This window comes from Oryzias melastigma, linkage group LG4 (genome assembly GCF_002922805.2).
Source record: "Oryzias melastigma strain HK-1 linkage group LG4, ASM292280v2, whole genome shotgun sequence".
Lineage (NCBI taxonomy): Eukaryota > Metazoa > Chordata > Actinopteri > Beloniformes > Adrianichthyidae > Oryzias > Oryzias melastigma.
Window position 1 is genome coordinate 7,794,386 of NC_050515.1, and position 13,088 is coordinate 7,807,473.

General features: G+C 41.0%; 1 protein-coding gene and 1 long non-coding RNA gene across 12 annotated transcripts in view; one reads left to right on the plus strand and one right to left on the minus strand.

The window, feature by feature from the left end:
• Positions 1-13,088, minus strand: part of obscna (obscurin, cytoskeletal calmodulin and titin-interacting RhoGEF a) — a 45,486-nt gene that overhangs the window by 671 nt on the left and 31,727 nt on the right. For 3 of the 5 annotated variants that reach the window (XM_036211469.1, XM_036211471.1, XM_036211468.1), the window contains exons 48-69: positions 11,811-11,932; positions 11,623-11,735; positions 10,204-10,372; positions 10,019-10,106; positions 9,743-9,943; positions 9,600-9,660; positions 9,457-9,534; positions 9,201-9,373; positions 9,092-9,118; positions 8,856-9,008; positions 7,865-7,910; positions 7,702-7,779; positions 5,910-7,620; positions 5,721-5,840; positions 5,522-5,635; positions 3,825-3,992; positions 3,567-3,669; positions 3,240-3,479; positions 1,001-1,224; positions 877-891; positions 582-678; positions 7-156 (exon numbers count right to left, since the gene is read on the minus strand). In XM_036211469.1, coding sequence (XP_036067362.1) covers positions 7-156; positions 582-678; positions 877-891; positions 1,001-1,224; positions 3,240-3,479; positions 3,567-3,669; positions 3,825-3,992; positions 5,522-5,635; positions 5,721-5,840; positions 5,910-7,620; positions 7,702-7,779; positions 7,865-7,910; positions 8,856-9,008; positions 9,092-9,118; positions 9,201-9,373; positions 9,457-9,534; positions 9,600-9,660; positions 9,743-9,943; positions 10,019-10,106; positions 10,204-10,372; positions 11,623-11,735; positions 11,811-11,932 — 4,251 coding nt within the window. The remainder of the gene's footprint in view (positions 1-6; positions 157-581; positions 679-876; positions 892-1,000; positions 1,225-3,239; positions 3,480-3,566; positions 3,670-3,824; positions 3,993-5,521; positions 5,636-5,720; positions 5,841-5,909; positions 7,621-7,701; positions 7,780-7,864; positions 7,911-8,855; positions 9,009-9,091; positions 9,119-9,200; positions 9,374-9,456; positions 9,535-9,599; positions 9,661-9,742; positions 9,944-10,018; positions 10,107-10,203; positions 10,373-11,622; positions 11,736-11,810; positions 11,933-13,088) is intronic. The other 2 variants (XM_036211470.1, XM_036211472.1) reach the window with 2 other exon arrangements.
• LOC118598655 overlaps positions 2,225-13,088 on the plus strand; it is a 31,712-nt gene continuing 20,848 nt past the window's right edge. For all 7 annotated transcript variants that reach the window (XR_004947725.1, XR_004947728.1, XR_004947724.1 and 4 more), the window contains exons 1-3: positions 2,225-2,346; positions 3,143-3,337; positions 3,831-3,929. This is a non-coding gene — a long non-coding RNA (uncharacterized LOC118598655). The remainder of the gene's footprint in view (positions 2,347-3,142; positions 3,338-3,830; positions 3,930-13,088) is intronic.

Here is a 13,088-nt window from a genome sequence, read left to right on the forward strand (position 1 = left end):
ACTCACCAGGATTTGTTGTTCAGGCTGCTCTTCATGAAGGTCAAGGCTCCCTCAGAAAGACCCGGGTAGCAGCATCCAAACTGGATCTTCCCCTTTTTGATGTTCCGGTCCTCTTCCCTGCTGTGGTCCGCCTGAAACGGGCTGTCAGCACTCAGCCTGCGGCGCAAACGGCAAAAATTCATCAAAGTAAATGAACGGAGGAACAGAGTAAAACAATTATGAGTGTGATTTTGTGCTCAAATTTTTTAGCTGAACTTAAATGTGTAAATTATTATATATGATATTATAGAATATATTAATTTATTATGTTGAAGTGTGGCGCAAAAACCACAAAACATCCTCTTTTTCAACCTTCAAAAATGTGCAATAAGAAGTAGGACAATATAACCATTAAAACAAACTACAAATCATTAAAGGTTTTTGATTCAGTTTATCCATAGTTTAACCCTTTAACACCTGAGATGTTGTCAGTGACGCCTAAATTACACATCTTTTGACACAAAATAACTTTTCAACTGTTTATGCTGCAACCAACATAATTCTGGTTCTGATTCTGAACGGTTGAGTGTCTCCACGCTTACATGATGAAAGACAGAACTCCGATAGCCCACACATCCGTCTCCGGACCCACACCCTGTCCTTCCAGGATTTCAGGAGCTTTAGGAAGAACAATATAGACTGACAAAAAAAAAAAAAAATTAGGTATTTATTTTTCTTGTGCAATCCTATATTGTGTAATATTCAACATTTGGAATTTAGTCAAAATGGAAAAAAATTATGTAAATGGACTTGTTTATTAGGTTATGGAAGCCGGATCATCAGGATGAAGTTTAGTTATTTCCACCCATCAATCCATCTCCCTGAATGAAAGTGTACCTTTGCTGCGGCAGTCTGTTGGAAGGCCACGACAGTTTAGTAAATTAGAAGAATCTACAACTATCCAAGCATATTAAAGCATTAAGCCACAAAGTAGGGAATGAAAAGAGGAACACTCGCTCACCTTTGCTGTCGGAGAGGCCGTGAATGTGCTCGATGTGGAGCGGCTGACCGGGGACGAAGCACTGAGCCGAGCCGAAGTCCACGATCTTCAGGTGGTTGCAGTCGTCCACCAGCATGTTGTCAGACTTCAGGTCCAAGTGAACGACCCGCCGGCTGTGAAGGTAGTCGACGGCGCCGAGGATCTGAACCAGCAACTCTGTGACATGAGTCTCTGCATACAGATCTCTGAGGAAACACGTGAATAAAAATGTCGAAGTTCCATTACCTGGAATAATGCAAGTGTGAATGCTGAAGCAATTTACATTAAGAGATTTGCTGAAAATGTTATTTGCAAAATGCAAACTTTGCTAAACGACTTGAAATTTCGTTAAAGATCTATGAAAGACTGCTGAAGTTAGAATACATTTCTGAAAAATTGGCAGTGAGTTTGTGTAAAAATCCTCAATAGATGTCAATTTTGCTAAAACATGTAGTGTGTTGCTATAAGCTAAACTCTAAATTAGTTCAAGAAGCCTTAGTAGAAGCCAAATTAGCCTAAAAAGGATGCACATTGCTAAAATACAAGCTCAAATCCAAAATATCCCACAAATCCTCAGTAAAATTAGTCAAAAATGTTAGTTTGTTGCTAAAATATTAGCTACAATTAGCATAAAAATACCTTAGTAGATGCCAGATAACCAAAATTGTGCTATCATAATAGCAGCTCATTGCCAAATTTTTAATAATTATTGTAAACCATGGTTTCAAAGTGCACAAAGTTTTTGAAGAATTTAAAACATTTCTCATTCACTCCCAATGAACATACAATATTTTGCTCATTCACAAATCCTAGTCTATGAATACCAAAAGTACAAGCAGTAATGTCCTGGGCGCTGTACATTTTGATTCCAAGATTGCCGAAATTGTTGAATGTGTGATTGAGATTTGTGCCAAAGAACGAATGGAATGGAGCAGGAGAGTAACTATTGTGTTGATGCTGTAGCACATTCGTGCAATTAATCAGCTCAGGTTTTTCACAATTGTCTTGAAAAAGCAACAAAGAAAAATAATATTTGGTTTGACTATTTGTTAGCATAGAACACACCTGTTTGAACAAACTCATAAATAGGATCCACTTTGCATGACCTTAAGATTCAGCCCATTACTTTTTTTTGTATTTTTTTTCTTTGTGTGCAATATGGATGTGGTTTTATTTTGAAGGGACACTAAACAGGAAGTTATCAGTCAAGCTAATGTGAAAGGCTGCACGCGCCTCGTGTCTACCAAAACGGTGAAAACAAAGTTAGTTATTAAAAAAAAAATGAAAATTTACCATATACCATAGCACTTGGTTAATGAGGGAACAAGGTTTGTAATAATTTATGTTTTGGTGACTGTTTAGTTCTGTGTTTTCACCTGATTTTACATTATTAGCTCGTTTTATTTTGCCCGGGAGGTGGTACTGATGCCACGCTAATGCTGTCATAGTTTGAAATGTACGGTAATAGTATGATTTTTTTTTTTTGTTTAAACAGAAAGGAGCATAATTTTACTGTTAAATAAGTTGTTAAAATACAGTTATTTGATTAGCATCAAAAGGTTAAAAAGTGACCCTTTTAACAGTGACGTCAGACAAAATGGCAACCGGCTAAAGCTGACAGCTGAACGCTGTTAACACAATTTTAAGTAAATATTAATAAAATGTAAAAAAAAAAAAAAAAAAGTACAATGTTTATTTTATGAATGTTGAACTGTATTTTCATTTCATGTCTCATAGCGTTAAAAAATCAAAATAAAAAATTTGAATAATCCTTTAATATTTGAGGTTCTACTAAAAACTATTGGCCTTTCATTTGAGCAGATATTCTATGGGGTTCTAGGCGCACCAAAATGCAGATTGCTGCATGTTTTGCTGCGCGTGTTTTGACTGCGCCCAAGGCCAAATTTAGTTATTGTTGGGCCATGTATTTTCAGCTTTCAAAATAAGAGCAACTAAGAAAAAAGTTAAACACTGGCCGATTGCATTTATAAAAATGTACCATCCATACAAATTTGGGGAAGCAGTTGTGGAGGGTCTATTAATAATGTAAGAGTTTGAAGTTTTTAATAAATAAAATGAAAAAGTTTAACTGTAAGAGATGTAAAATGTATTTTTTCTTTGTAGCTCTTACAGTGTGTTCACACACGCCTTAAAAAAGGGTTGTGAACCATCAGTCTATGAGACCATCCTTTCAAGCGTGGATGCTACACACTTGGCTTACCTGGCAGCCAGACTGTGGAGCAGCTCCTTGCCAGGACACAGCTCCTCCACCAGAACCACATGTGAAGGGGCGATGAGAGCATCGTGCAGCTGAACCAGGTGAGGGTGATGGAGCCTCCTCAGCAGCTGGTATTCCCGTAAAACCAGCTGTCTTTGCTCTGACTGGTAAGAAGTGATCTTAGCAGCAAACACTTGGCTGGTTTCAGCGTCCCTGCACAAGGTTAGAACACTAAAACGACCCCTGGGAGGCGTAAAAGCAGAAAAGGTGTGAGTTTGATGGTGAAATGGGTTAAACATAGTGTTTTAGAGAAGAAAAACATAGAAATACCTGTTGATCTCAGATAGGAAGCTGTAGCTCTTTGACGTCTGGCCGTCTTCTATGGTGACCTTCGACTCCAGTGATTCAATCTGAACAAGAGGAATGGGAGTCTCTGCAAAATAACAACATTATTAGTATGTTGAAAAGCTATAAGCTGCTAAAGGATCAACGTTTAATGCTTAAGTGAAGCAACAGAAGTTAAAAAAAAGAGCCTGGATCAATCAAAAAATGTCGAAACGCGAAGAACTCTAGCCGTGTTTCTCTGACCTTCAGGGTGAGTCGCCATGACGACAGGAGATGAAGCTTCACTGAAAGGTCCTGATCCTGATTTGGTGATGCAACCCACCCTGAACACATAAGAAGCCCCTCTTGGTAGGTCCTTCACCGCATAACAGCTGTCGGTCACCTGATCCGCCAGAATGGTCCATTCCCCACCTGAAGGTCCAACACCACACAACAGATGCATTTATTGAGCGCCTATTTCAGCAACGTTTTTTTTGCATGTCTGAGAATGGGAGATCCTGAGTTCAAGTCCATGGTTGAGTCATAACAAGACTCTAGAAATGGGACCCAGATGCCTACCTGGTTGACACTCGGTACTAAGGTGGTCGATATGGAGGATTGAACCACCAAATGGTTCCGATAGCAGCTGTGTCTGCAGCTCCCCCCTCCTCCAGGGGATGCGTCAAATGCATTTCACACAACTATTTGTGTGACAACTAATGTGACTTTAATTTTAAAGTACACACTGAAAATAAGTTAGACTAATATAGTCCACAACAAAAGCAGGTTTGCCTAATTTGTTGAGACATTTATGACTTAGCCACATGCACCCATACGGGTCAAATCCCGTACAGGTCCCCTCGGGTTTTTGGGGTTGTAGAGAGCAGCTGCATTTAAAGAGGAGCGCAGGTGTTTCTCACAACTCCCCTGAGGCTCATTCAGCCACTCCAAGGGATATCATGAAGATGGAACGTACCATTATAATGTGTGTGGTAAATGTATTATAAATAGGGCTGCCACAATTAGTCGACTAATCAACGACTAATTGACTATTAAAATAGTCGACTAATTTTATAGTCGATTACTTGTTACTTTGTTATATGGGGTCACAGTGTAGTAAGTTGAAAGTTATAATGGCATTATGCTAGCTTTTTGGACTATACTACATTCTAGTCATTAGTAAGGTGTGCATACTGGCCCCTTAGTGTCCACGTGTAAATGTTGGGGTTTTCCGGTGATACGTAAATTCCCACAAAACATCTGATTGTCTAACTTCCTAATTTCTAACAGTCGGGCTGCATGCACAGAGCGTGCACCCATCACTTGAACAGCACAGCCAAGCCCCTTGATTAATGCATAGGGTTCAACGTTCAACTCTACAACCTGTCGTCTGCAGCATACCCATAGAAAAAAGAAACAGATATACTGTTTTTCTCTACGGCCTCACTGAGTGGTCTACAACATTAATATTCTTTCATCAAATACCCAGTACAGATTTGCCCATTTTTTGAGGGGCCACAGGTGACATGCAAGATGGCATCTCGAAACAATCTCTAGCCGTAAGCGGAAATTTTATGTTTTAAAAACTTTTCAGAACCATCAGCTTTTAAGCTTTTAAATGCGAATAAACTGTAACTGTCTAGCAGTTTAAAGTGCAAGATGACCTTCAAATGGGACAGAGAACGTTAATCATTTTATTTCTTTCAAGTCAATATTGAAAAGTGTTCAAATTTGTATAACTAAACTCTTTTACCTCCAGAGGAAAAGCTGATCACATAAGCAGTTACAGTATGTCAAAGGTAATAAAGGTCAAAATCCAAATCCACCCATAAGGGCACATATGACTAAGAGATTAATGACATAATGAAATATACATAAAAATGTGATAAAATGTTTCACATAACAAAAGCCTGGACGCTTGTTTTTAGACATAACAGTGAACATCTTGTCTGTGAACTCACCGTCTGTGCAGTACTGTACACAGTAACTGACGGGATCACTGGACTGAACGGGCCTCCACACCAGCAGAACCCCACCTCTGTGCAACTGCAGCACCTCGGGCTTGTTGGGATGAACTGGTTCATGCAAACGTTGAAACACATTGAAGAATACGGTGCAAGAACTAAAATGAACGTCTAAAACTGAAGATCTTTTTTTTACCTTGTGTTCTCTTAAATGCAGGAATTTTAAAAGATGAAAACATCTTTGAGCTTTTCTTTTCCAGGGAACTTCTGCGCTCTTTCTCGGGTGGGATCAGGTCTGATCCTTTTACTATTGGCCCTTACAGAAGAAGGAACAAGTCAAACAAAACATCTCGATACACTGAACCTTTTTCTAGAAATAACGCACCTTTTTTACTCAAATCCTCCTTACTGGACGACTTTGAAAACAGTTTTGTCAGGCTGGATGCCGAAGCTCTCATCTTCTTTCTCAGAGACATGGTGGGGGTATCGGGTTTCATGATTTCTCCCAGTGTGGGGCCCAACTCTGTGCTATCCAGCTGGGAGTAGGAATGACCAGTCCAGGACTGCCTACGGAAAAACTTGAGGATTCCCAGTTTTGGTGACTTTCCTGAAGGGGGCGGAGCTTCGAGGGCTGGAGCGGAAGCGTGTCTCTGAAGGCCGTCCTTTCTATCCCGGGCTCTTGGGGGCCTGTTGGGAGTCTGTAGCGAGCAGAGGCTGGGACTTGGGCTAGGTGTCCCCGATTGACCCCTGCTGTTAGCTAGATTCGGGTTAGAGCGTGTGCGATTACGCGGCGGTGCTTGAGGCACTGAGCTTCTGGGTGTTACTCGCTGAAATGAGCATGGAGACGGAGGAAGGAGGAGCTCGGCCTGTTCATCATATCCGTCACTCTCTCCGGATCTGCGGCTTTCTCTCAGGTGACCATGACTCAGCTCCTCAAACGAGCCAAGTCGGCTTGAGGACTCAGAGCCACCATGCTCTAGAATGAATGACTCAGCCAAAGAGCCTTGGGAACCAGTGAGCGCTTCTCCCTCTGTCTCCGCCTGCCCCATTCTGCCTCCAGCAATGAAATCTGAGGCTGCAGATGATCCACTCAGAGTCTGACTCCTTTGTCCGGGAGCGACAGAACCTCTCCTTCTTGTTGCTCGCTGAGAGCTCGGCGCAGACGGCAGGGTTCTTCCTGACGCTTCACAATCTGTGAAGTCCTCCTTCATGCTTTGAGAACCCTCCTCATCACTTCTCCTGACGTGAGTGGGTGACGAGGGAGATCTTCGTGAATACTCATCCAGAGACCTACTCCTTCTGTGAGGTGGTAGATTAATATGGGCAAGGCTCACTCCACTGTCAAAAGAGCAAGACTTCTGCATGGCGGCCTGGACGGATCCCCGCCTTTGACTACGACCCGTTTCGGTTTCGTCCTCCACGTATTCGATGAGAGGCTCGTTGAGACGTCCCGAGAAGCTCCTCCGCAGGGGTTTGCGGCCTCTCTCCTGCTTCTTTGCCTGGAATTTGTCCCTCATTGTCATGTGTCTGGCAGACATGGGGGAAAGTTGTTGGGAGTTGTTGTAGAAGGTGCTGCGGATGACGCTCCCTCGAGGGATCCGTCCTCCATCGCTGCCCGACCCCTCGTCCCCTTCAGAAAGATAAAGGGAGGGATTGCTGTCTTTGCTGAAGCGACGCTCTCTTTGAGGAGTTCCTAGATCTGTTGTTGTTGATGAAGCGAAGGACTGTCTGCTGATACTCCGCTCCATTCCAGTCCTCCTTTCCGACAACTCCCCATCCTCTTCCTCCCCAAGTGTGCCTTCATCATCCTCCCCTCCAAATTGGTATTTAGAAAACGGCTCCGGGATTCGTGCCCTCTCCGCCATGGGATCAAACTCCTCTTCTGTTTCCACCTCCTCCTCAGTCTGGCTGCAGTGTTGGAAGAAGTCCCAGGAGTCCGCTTCGTCATACTCAGACGAGGAGCCGCTGCTCAGGGAGGTGCTGCTGTGCGCCTGAGGCTCTCTGGGAACTGTCACAGAGGTGTCTCTGAGAGGAGAATCCAGCAGCTCGGGAATGGGTCTGAGCGTGAGAACTGAACCGATGCACATCAGAGAACGCTGAGGAGACAGGAGACAAACACGACACGATAACAACTTTTCCCAAAATCTGAAAGTCGTTTAGCGCTCTAGGCCGCTTACCTGCCATTTCCTCTTAGAGATGAAGACTTTCAGACTCCTTGTGTTGATGTCGTCTGTGTCTTCTCCAGCACTTTCATCCTGGGAAATTGATAATAATGAATTATAACAGTAGAGCATTTGTAATTAACATAAAGAATAGCGAAAGAGCTGCAGTTCATCTCACCTGGAACCACTCATGGCTCAAACAATCAAAAGCAGATGGACGCTTCCTGTGCATCAAAAACAAAAACTGTTAGACAAATGTCTAGGAGGAAAAAAGGTGATATTCAGTGAATAACACTCCGAATATGCAGTTTTAATCAAAAACAAGTTTATCTAATTTTTTTAATATATACATGTGTAGTTGAGCTCTACAAAAATCAATTTCTGTTGGATAATGGAATTTGGCTATTTTATTAAAATTATTATTTTTTTCAGTTTCTTATTGTGTTGTTTTTTACAGTTTCATTTGGATTTCTGTAAATTACTTTTGCTTTCTGAAATGTTTTTGTCTTCTCTTGGAAACCACAAAATGTAGGTACTATGGGACATCGCTGATTGGATGATGATGGTCCATTATTTCAACTGAAAGTTCTTTAACGTAAAACAACACGTAATATCATCATCCAATTAGCATAATATTTTTCCTTTTTTACATTTAATTTTGTTTTGTGGAAATTACTTTTGTTTTCTGAATTATTTATTATTTATTTTTTCTAATTTCTAAAATGTAATGCTATTTTTTATCATTTTTTGCTTTCCTTTTTTAATTGTTGTGATCTTTAAAGTATATTTGCGTTGAGTGATTTGTTGATGTGATTTGCACTTCAGGGCTACTGTACTTCTACAGTTTAGAGTTCCCTCCCCAATTTCATTTTGTGGAAATTATTTTGTTTCCATAATTATTTGTAGCTTTAGTTTTTTTTTGTTTGGCTTTCTAAAACGTAAGGCTGTTTTTATATTAGTTTAGCTTTTTTAATAGTTGCTGTAATCTTTAAAACGTTTTTGCGTTGAGTGATTTGTTGATGTGATTTTCACTCCAGCACCACCGTAACAATTAGATTTAAAAAGAACCATCTTTACTCAAAAATCGCAGGTTTTTATTCCAGATTAAATGTCAGTAAATTCTTATATAAAGTAGAATTGAAGTAAAAGCTCAATAGCTGCTGCCGTACTCTGGATCTGGTTGAAGGACCATACGAAGAAACTTCTTGGCTTCAGGACTTCTGCAGTTAACGTCTGGAGTGTCCCAGTTTAGAGTTCCCTCCCCAACCATCAACAGCGTTGCACGGTCAGTTTCTCCAACAAAAGGGCATCGACCCACCAGGCTATCAGAGATAGACAAAGATTATTAAATATTTGAAGCATTAAAACAGCATTGGTGCTAAATTATCATTTTTAAAGTACTTACCACAGGTATGTTACCACACCCACAGCCCTAAAAAAACATGTTTTAGATTAAAAATAGCAAAAACAGTATTATTTTTGTATTAAAGTGTCAGCGTTGTGGTTAAATTTACCAAATATCGGAGGCCACAGTGACAGGTTCTTGGTGAACAATTTCAGGGGCAACAAACTCGGGTGTTCCATACATACTATACTGATGTCGGGATGCGTCTATTTCTTGGCAGAAGCCAAAGTCGCAGATCTTGATCTCATCTCGTGGAGGATAAACCATTAAAATATTATCGGGCTGAATGGGAAACAAATATAGAAAAACCTTAAAAAAGTGAAGGTCTGTTATGATTACGGTTTAAATGTTGACAAAAATCTCACCGTAATGTCAAGATGCAAAATGTTCATGCTGTGAATATGACCAACTCCCTCGAGAATTTGTTGGATATAGGACTGAATCTGGAAAATTATATTTATTTTAGAAGCTGCCCAACAATATGAAAACCATAAATATAAGTTTGTACCTCTTTCTCTGAGACGGAGCTTTGCAGAAACAAATGATCCAGGAGTCCATGTGAGCAACACCTGCAACCAACATTTAATTTATTCAAATGTGGACACATTGATTAGTCAGTTTAGCGTTGTGAGATAAAAAAGAGACGTATACATTTCTGAGATCAGAACCAGCGTCCGCCTGGTACAGAAGAAATCCAGCAGACAGGCGATCCTGGGATGAGCCAGGCGGGAGAGCAGGTCCCTCTCCTGAAATGCTCGGGTACGATTGCTGCTCCGCAGAGGCAGAAACTTGGCAGCGAAGACTTCGCCCGTTCTTCTGTGAATGACACGCTTCACCACCCCAAATGTTCCCCTTCAAAACACAACGTTTCATGATCATTGGAGATGGTATCCGCTCCTGGACGAAGAAAGCAACTTTCCTACTTACCTTCCAATCTCATCATGGACATCATACACGGAGAAAAGTTTTCTTCTTTTACCCAGCTCCACCTCTCTTTCTTGAGACTCAAGTGGACCTACAGAAAATCAAATTCATTGTAGCCTTTTGGCTTCCGTTCACCTCTATGATCTTTGTGAAAGTTGTGCAGAAAGAGAAGCAAGCATATGTCTCACCCTCTTCAACTGTAAGCTGTGCTTCACAGCAGGCGTGGCCAGAGTCGTTGTGAGCATAACAGGTGTATATGCCACTGTCCTCGCCCTCACTGCACACTATGGTCATGGAGCAACGTGCACCATGTTGTACTATCTTTACATTCTCATTCGCTATAAGCTCCTCTCCATCCTGCAATCAGAAGGAAGGATTTAGCATCTAAAGAATGTACGTTTTTGAGTTCAGCGCACAACTACTGTGAAGGAATTAAATATTTAATCCCTTTTATTTTTACTTTACAGTAAAATTAGCATATGTTGTAGATTTCCCCACTACAAACAAATTGTCAGTCTGTTATCCTAATAGTAGGTTCATTTAACAGCAAGAGATAGAAAATCAAGAAATTGACTTGAAAGAATAAACATTTATTTGTTTTTACTTGAGAGAAACAGGTATTTGAACCCCTGTCCTGGAAAGACTTAATACTTTGTGGCAAAACCCTCATTAGCAGCTAACGGGTCAGACATTTCTTTTTGGTAAGATGGTTTCTGCACATATCAGAAGAAATTTGGTCCACTCTTCTTTGCAAATGACTTCTAAATCATTCAGATTTTGTGGCTGTTGCTCGACAACTGTGGACTTCAGCTCTCTTCATAAGTTCTCTAAAACAAGGGTTCCCAAACTTTTTTTGCCTAAAAGGCCAAAATCTAAATAGGATCCTGGTCCATGGGTCATATATTTTTTTTTTGTATGGCATGAAATAAAAGTAGAAAATAAAGAATATGGTTAACAAACTTTCTTCCAATTAAAACAGCAGAACTGGGATCCTAATGAGAGACGTGGAGCTGGTCTTTTGACTTTATCCGTTTGCCACTGCCGTTATTGCGCTTCTTGGCTAGCTGAGAAAGGCAGCTAAAAACATCAGAAGTAACCGTGAAAGCTATTTCTAAATTCTAACATAAAAAAGACCCTGGCTGAATCACTTGAGTTGTTTCACCCATAGCCACTGGCAAAGAAAGTACTAAAAGCGCCACCCGTAGGCTGCAAGAATAATACAGCCGTAAAGTTTTGGAACACCATATAGAACCTATGGGATACAGGTAAGGGGTTTTAACTAAACACTCCACAGCTCCTGCAGCTTCGACTAGGCGTGCTAAAAAATAAACTTTGGCAGGCTAAATTTACCCCCGGGCCCCACTTTGGGCACCCATGCTCTATAAGCAGGGGTCAACAACGTTTTGGATTTGAAGTGCCAATTCTAAATTTTCTCCTCAACAACTGTGCCATCACCAAGTACAATGCGAATTCTGTTGTTGTTCAACTTTCGGCTCATCCTGTCAGGGATCACCACAGTGAATCAGCTTTCACTGATTTCACTGGTTAGGCAGAGAGTTTCCAATGAGTGAGTGTGACAATATTCCAATATTTCAAGCTGCTCCCACCTTGAACCACTGTATCTTTGGAGCAGGTCTTCCTGTCACAATCGCTGTGAATGTTGCCTGTTGCCCTGGTTGTACACACAGGTCCTCAGTGGAAACCTGGATGAAGGGTGGAGCTAAAAAGAAAACCAAATCAATATCTTAAAGTCTGTTGAATCATTTTTAATCCAAAGATATACAGGTATGAATACCATCAGTAATATCCTGCATCTGCTCTGAGATGTAGATCTCCTCCTCTTCCTCTTCTAGATAAAGAGGATGCTGGACGGCACGATGCGGTTCTGAGACTTCAGCTTCAGGATTCAATTCTGGACTAGCAAGAGAGAAAGGAGGAAGAAAAAATAATGAAACAACCAAATCAATCAAAAATAGACCATGCAATCAAAGATGGTTAATTAATTACATGCCAATTGACAATCATATTTAATTGATTAAATGTGATGTGTGTGGACAATTTGTAGAAGTGCAAATATGTCTGATTAGGAGCAATCATAATGTCAGACAGATAACTTTTATTTATTTTCCAATCACTTTAAAGTTCAAGTTCGTATAGCTGTCACACATTGTTATTAACATATTTTGGAATGCATTGTTACATTAACCCACATGGTGCTTCAGACCAGTTGAAACCAGTCACAGGAACCTTCAAGGGCCTAATCAGTATTTTCCACTGGAAAAAAAAGGTATAAATTATTTTGTCAGCTTGTTGGAAGGAGGAGGGGCACGATCACTGACCAATAAGGTATGAAGGACCATGGGGAGTTTCTTCCGTCCTGACAAACATTTTTACTGAAGCTACCTGTAGCCCGCCAGGGGGGATATGTATGTGGAGTCTATTTTACAGGGCTTTGTCTTTTCATGGCGGACACTCTGAGTACTTAGAGTTTTTCGGTCACTTTCTTCCTTATCAACCGTTATCCTGCTGCTGCTGACCTGACCTTTTTTCCCTCCAGTCCTTCGGCTCACCTGGCAGGTGTGGCCAATGTCCCTTAATTGCCACCTGGTGTCTATTTAAGACAGAGGAGGTCTACCCAAGCAAGGCAGGGAACAGAGGAGAAGGCTGGGTTTTAGTTGGTGCTGGTTTAGTTTGTTCTCTTTTACCCCTTTTTGTCCTCAGCAATCTTAGATTGCTGGGTTTTCTTATGTTAGTTTGGGGTTGGACCTTGGTAGTTCTTATTTGCGGACTTTTCTTTTCCTTAAGTAGTTTTTGTTAGGTAGCCTTAGCAGGGAGCTGCTGACGCCGATGGTCGACATGGCTGGGTCAGCAGTCTCCCCAACTTATTTAATTTTTGGCCATGGTTCATTTTGGTTTGTCTTTTTTTAATCAGCATACTAATTATATTTTTGTTTTCATTTCAGGACACAGGTTTTCACTTATTTAATAAACTGTGTTCCTTTTATTTTTGGTGTCCAGTTTCCGTTATTGTCCCCTTTTGCCTCCCCCTAGACCCAAGCCGGGCTTACCCCCA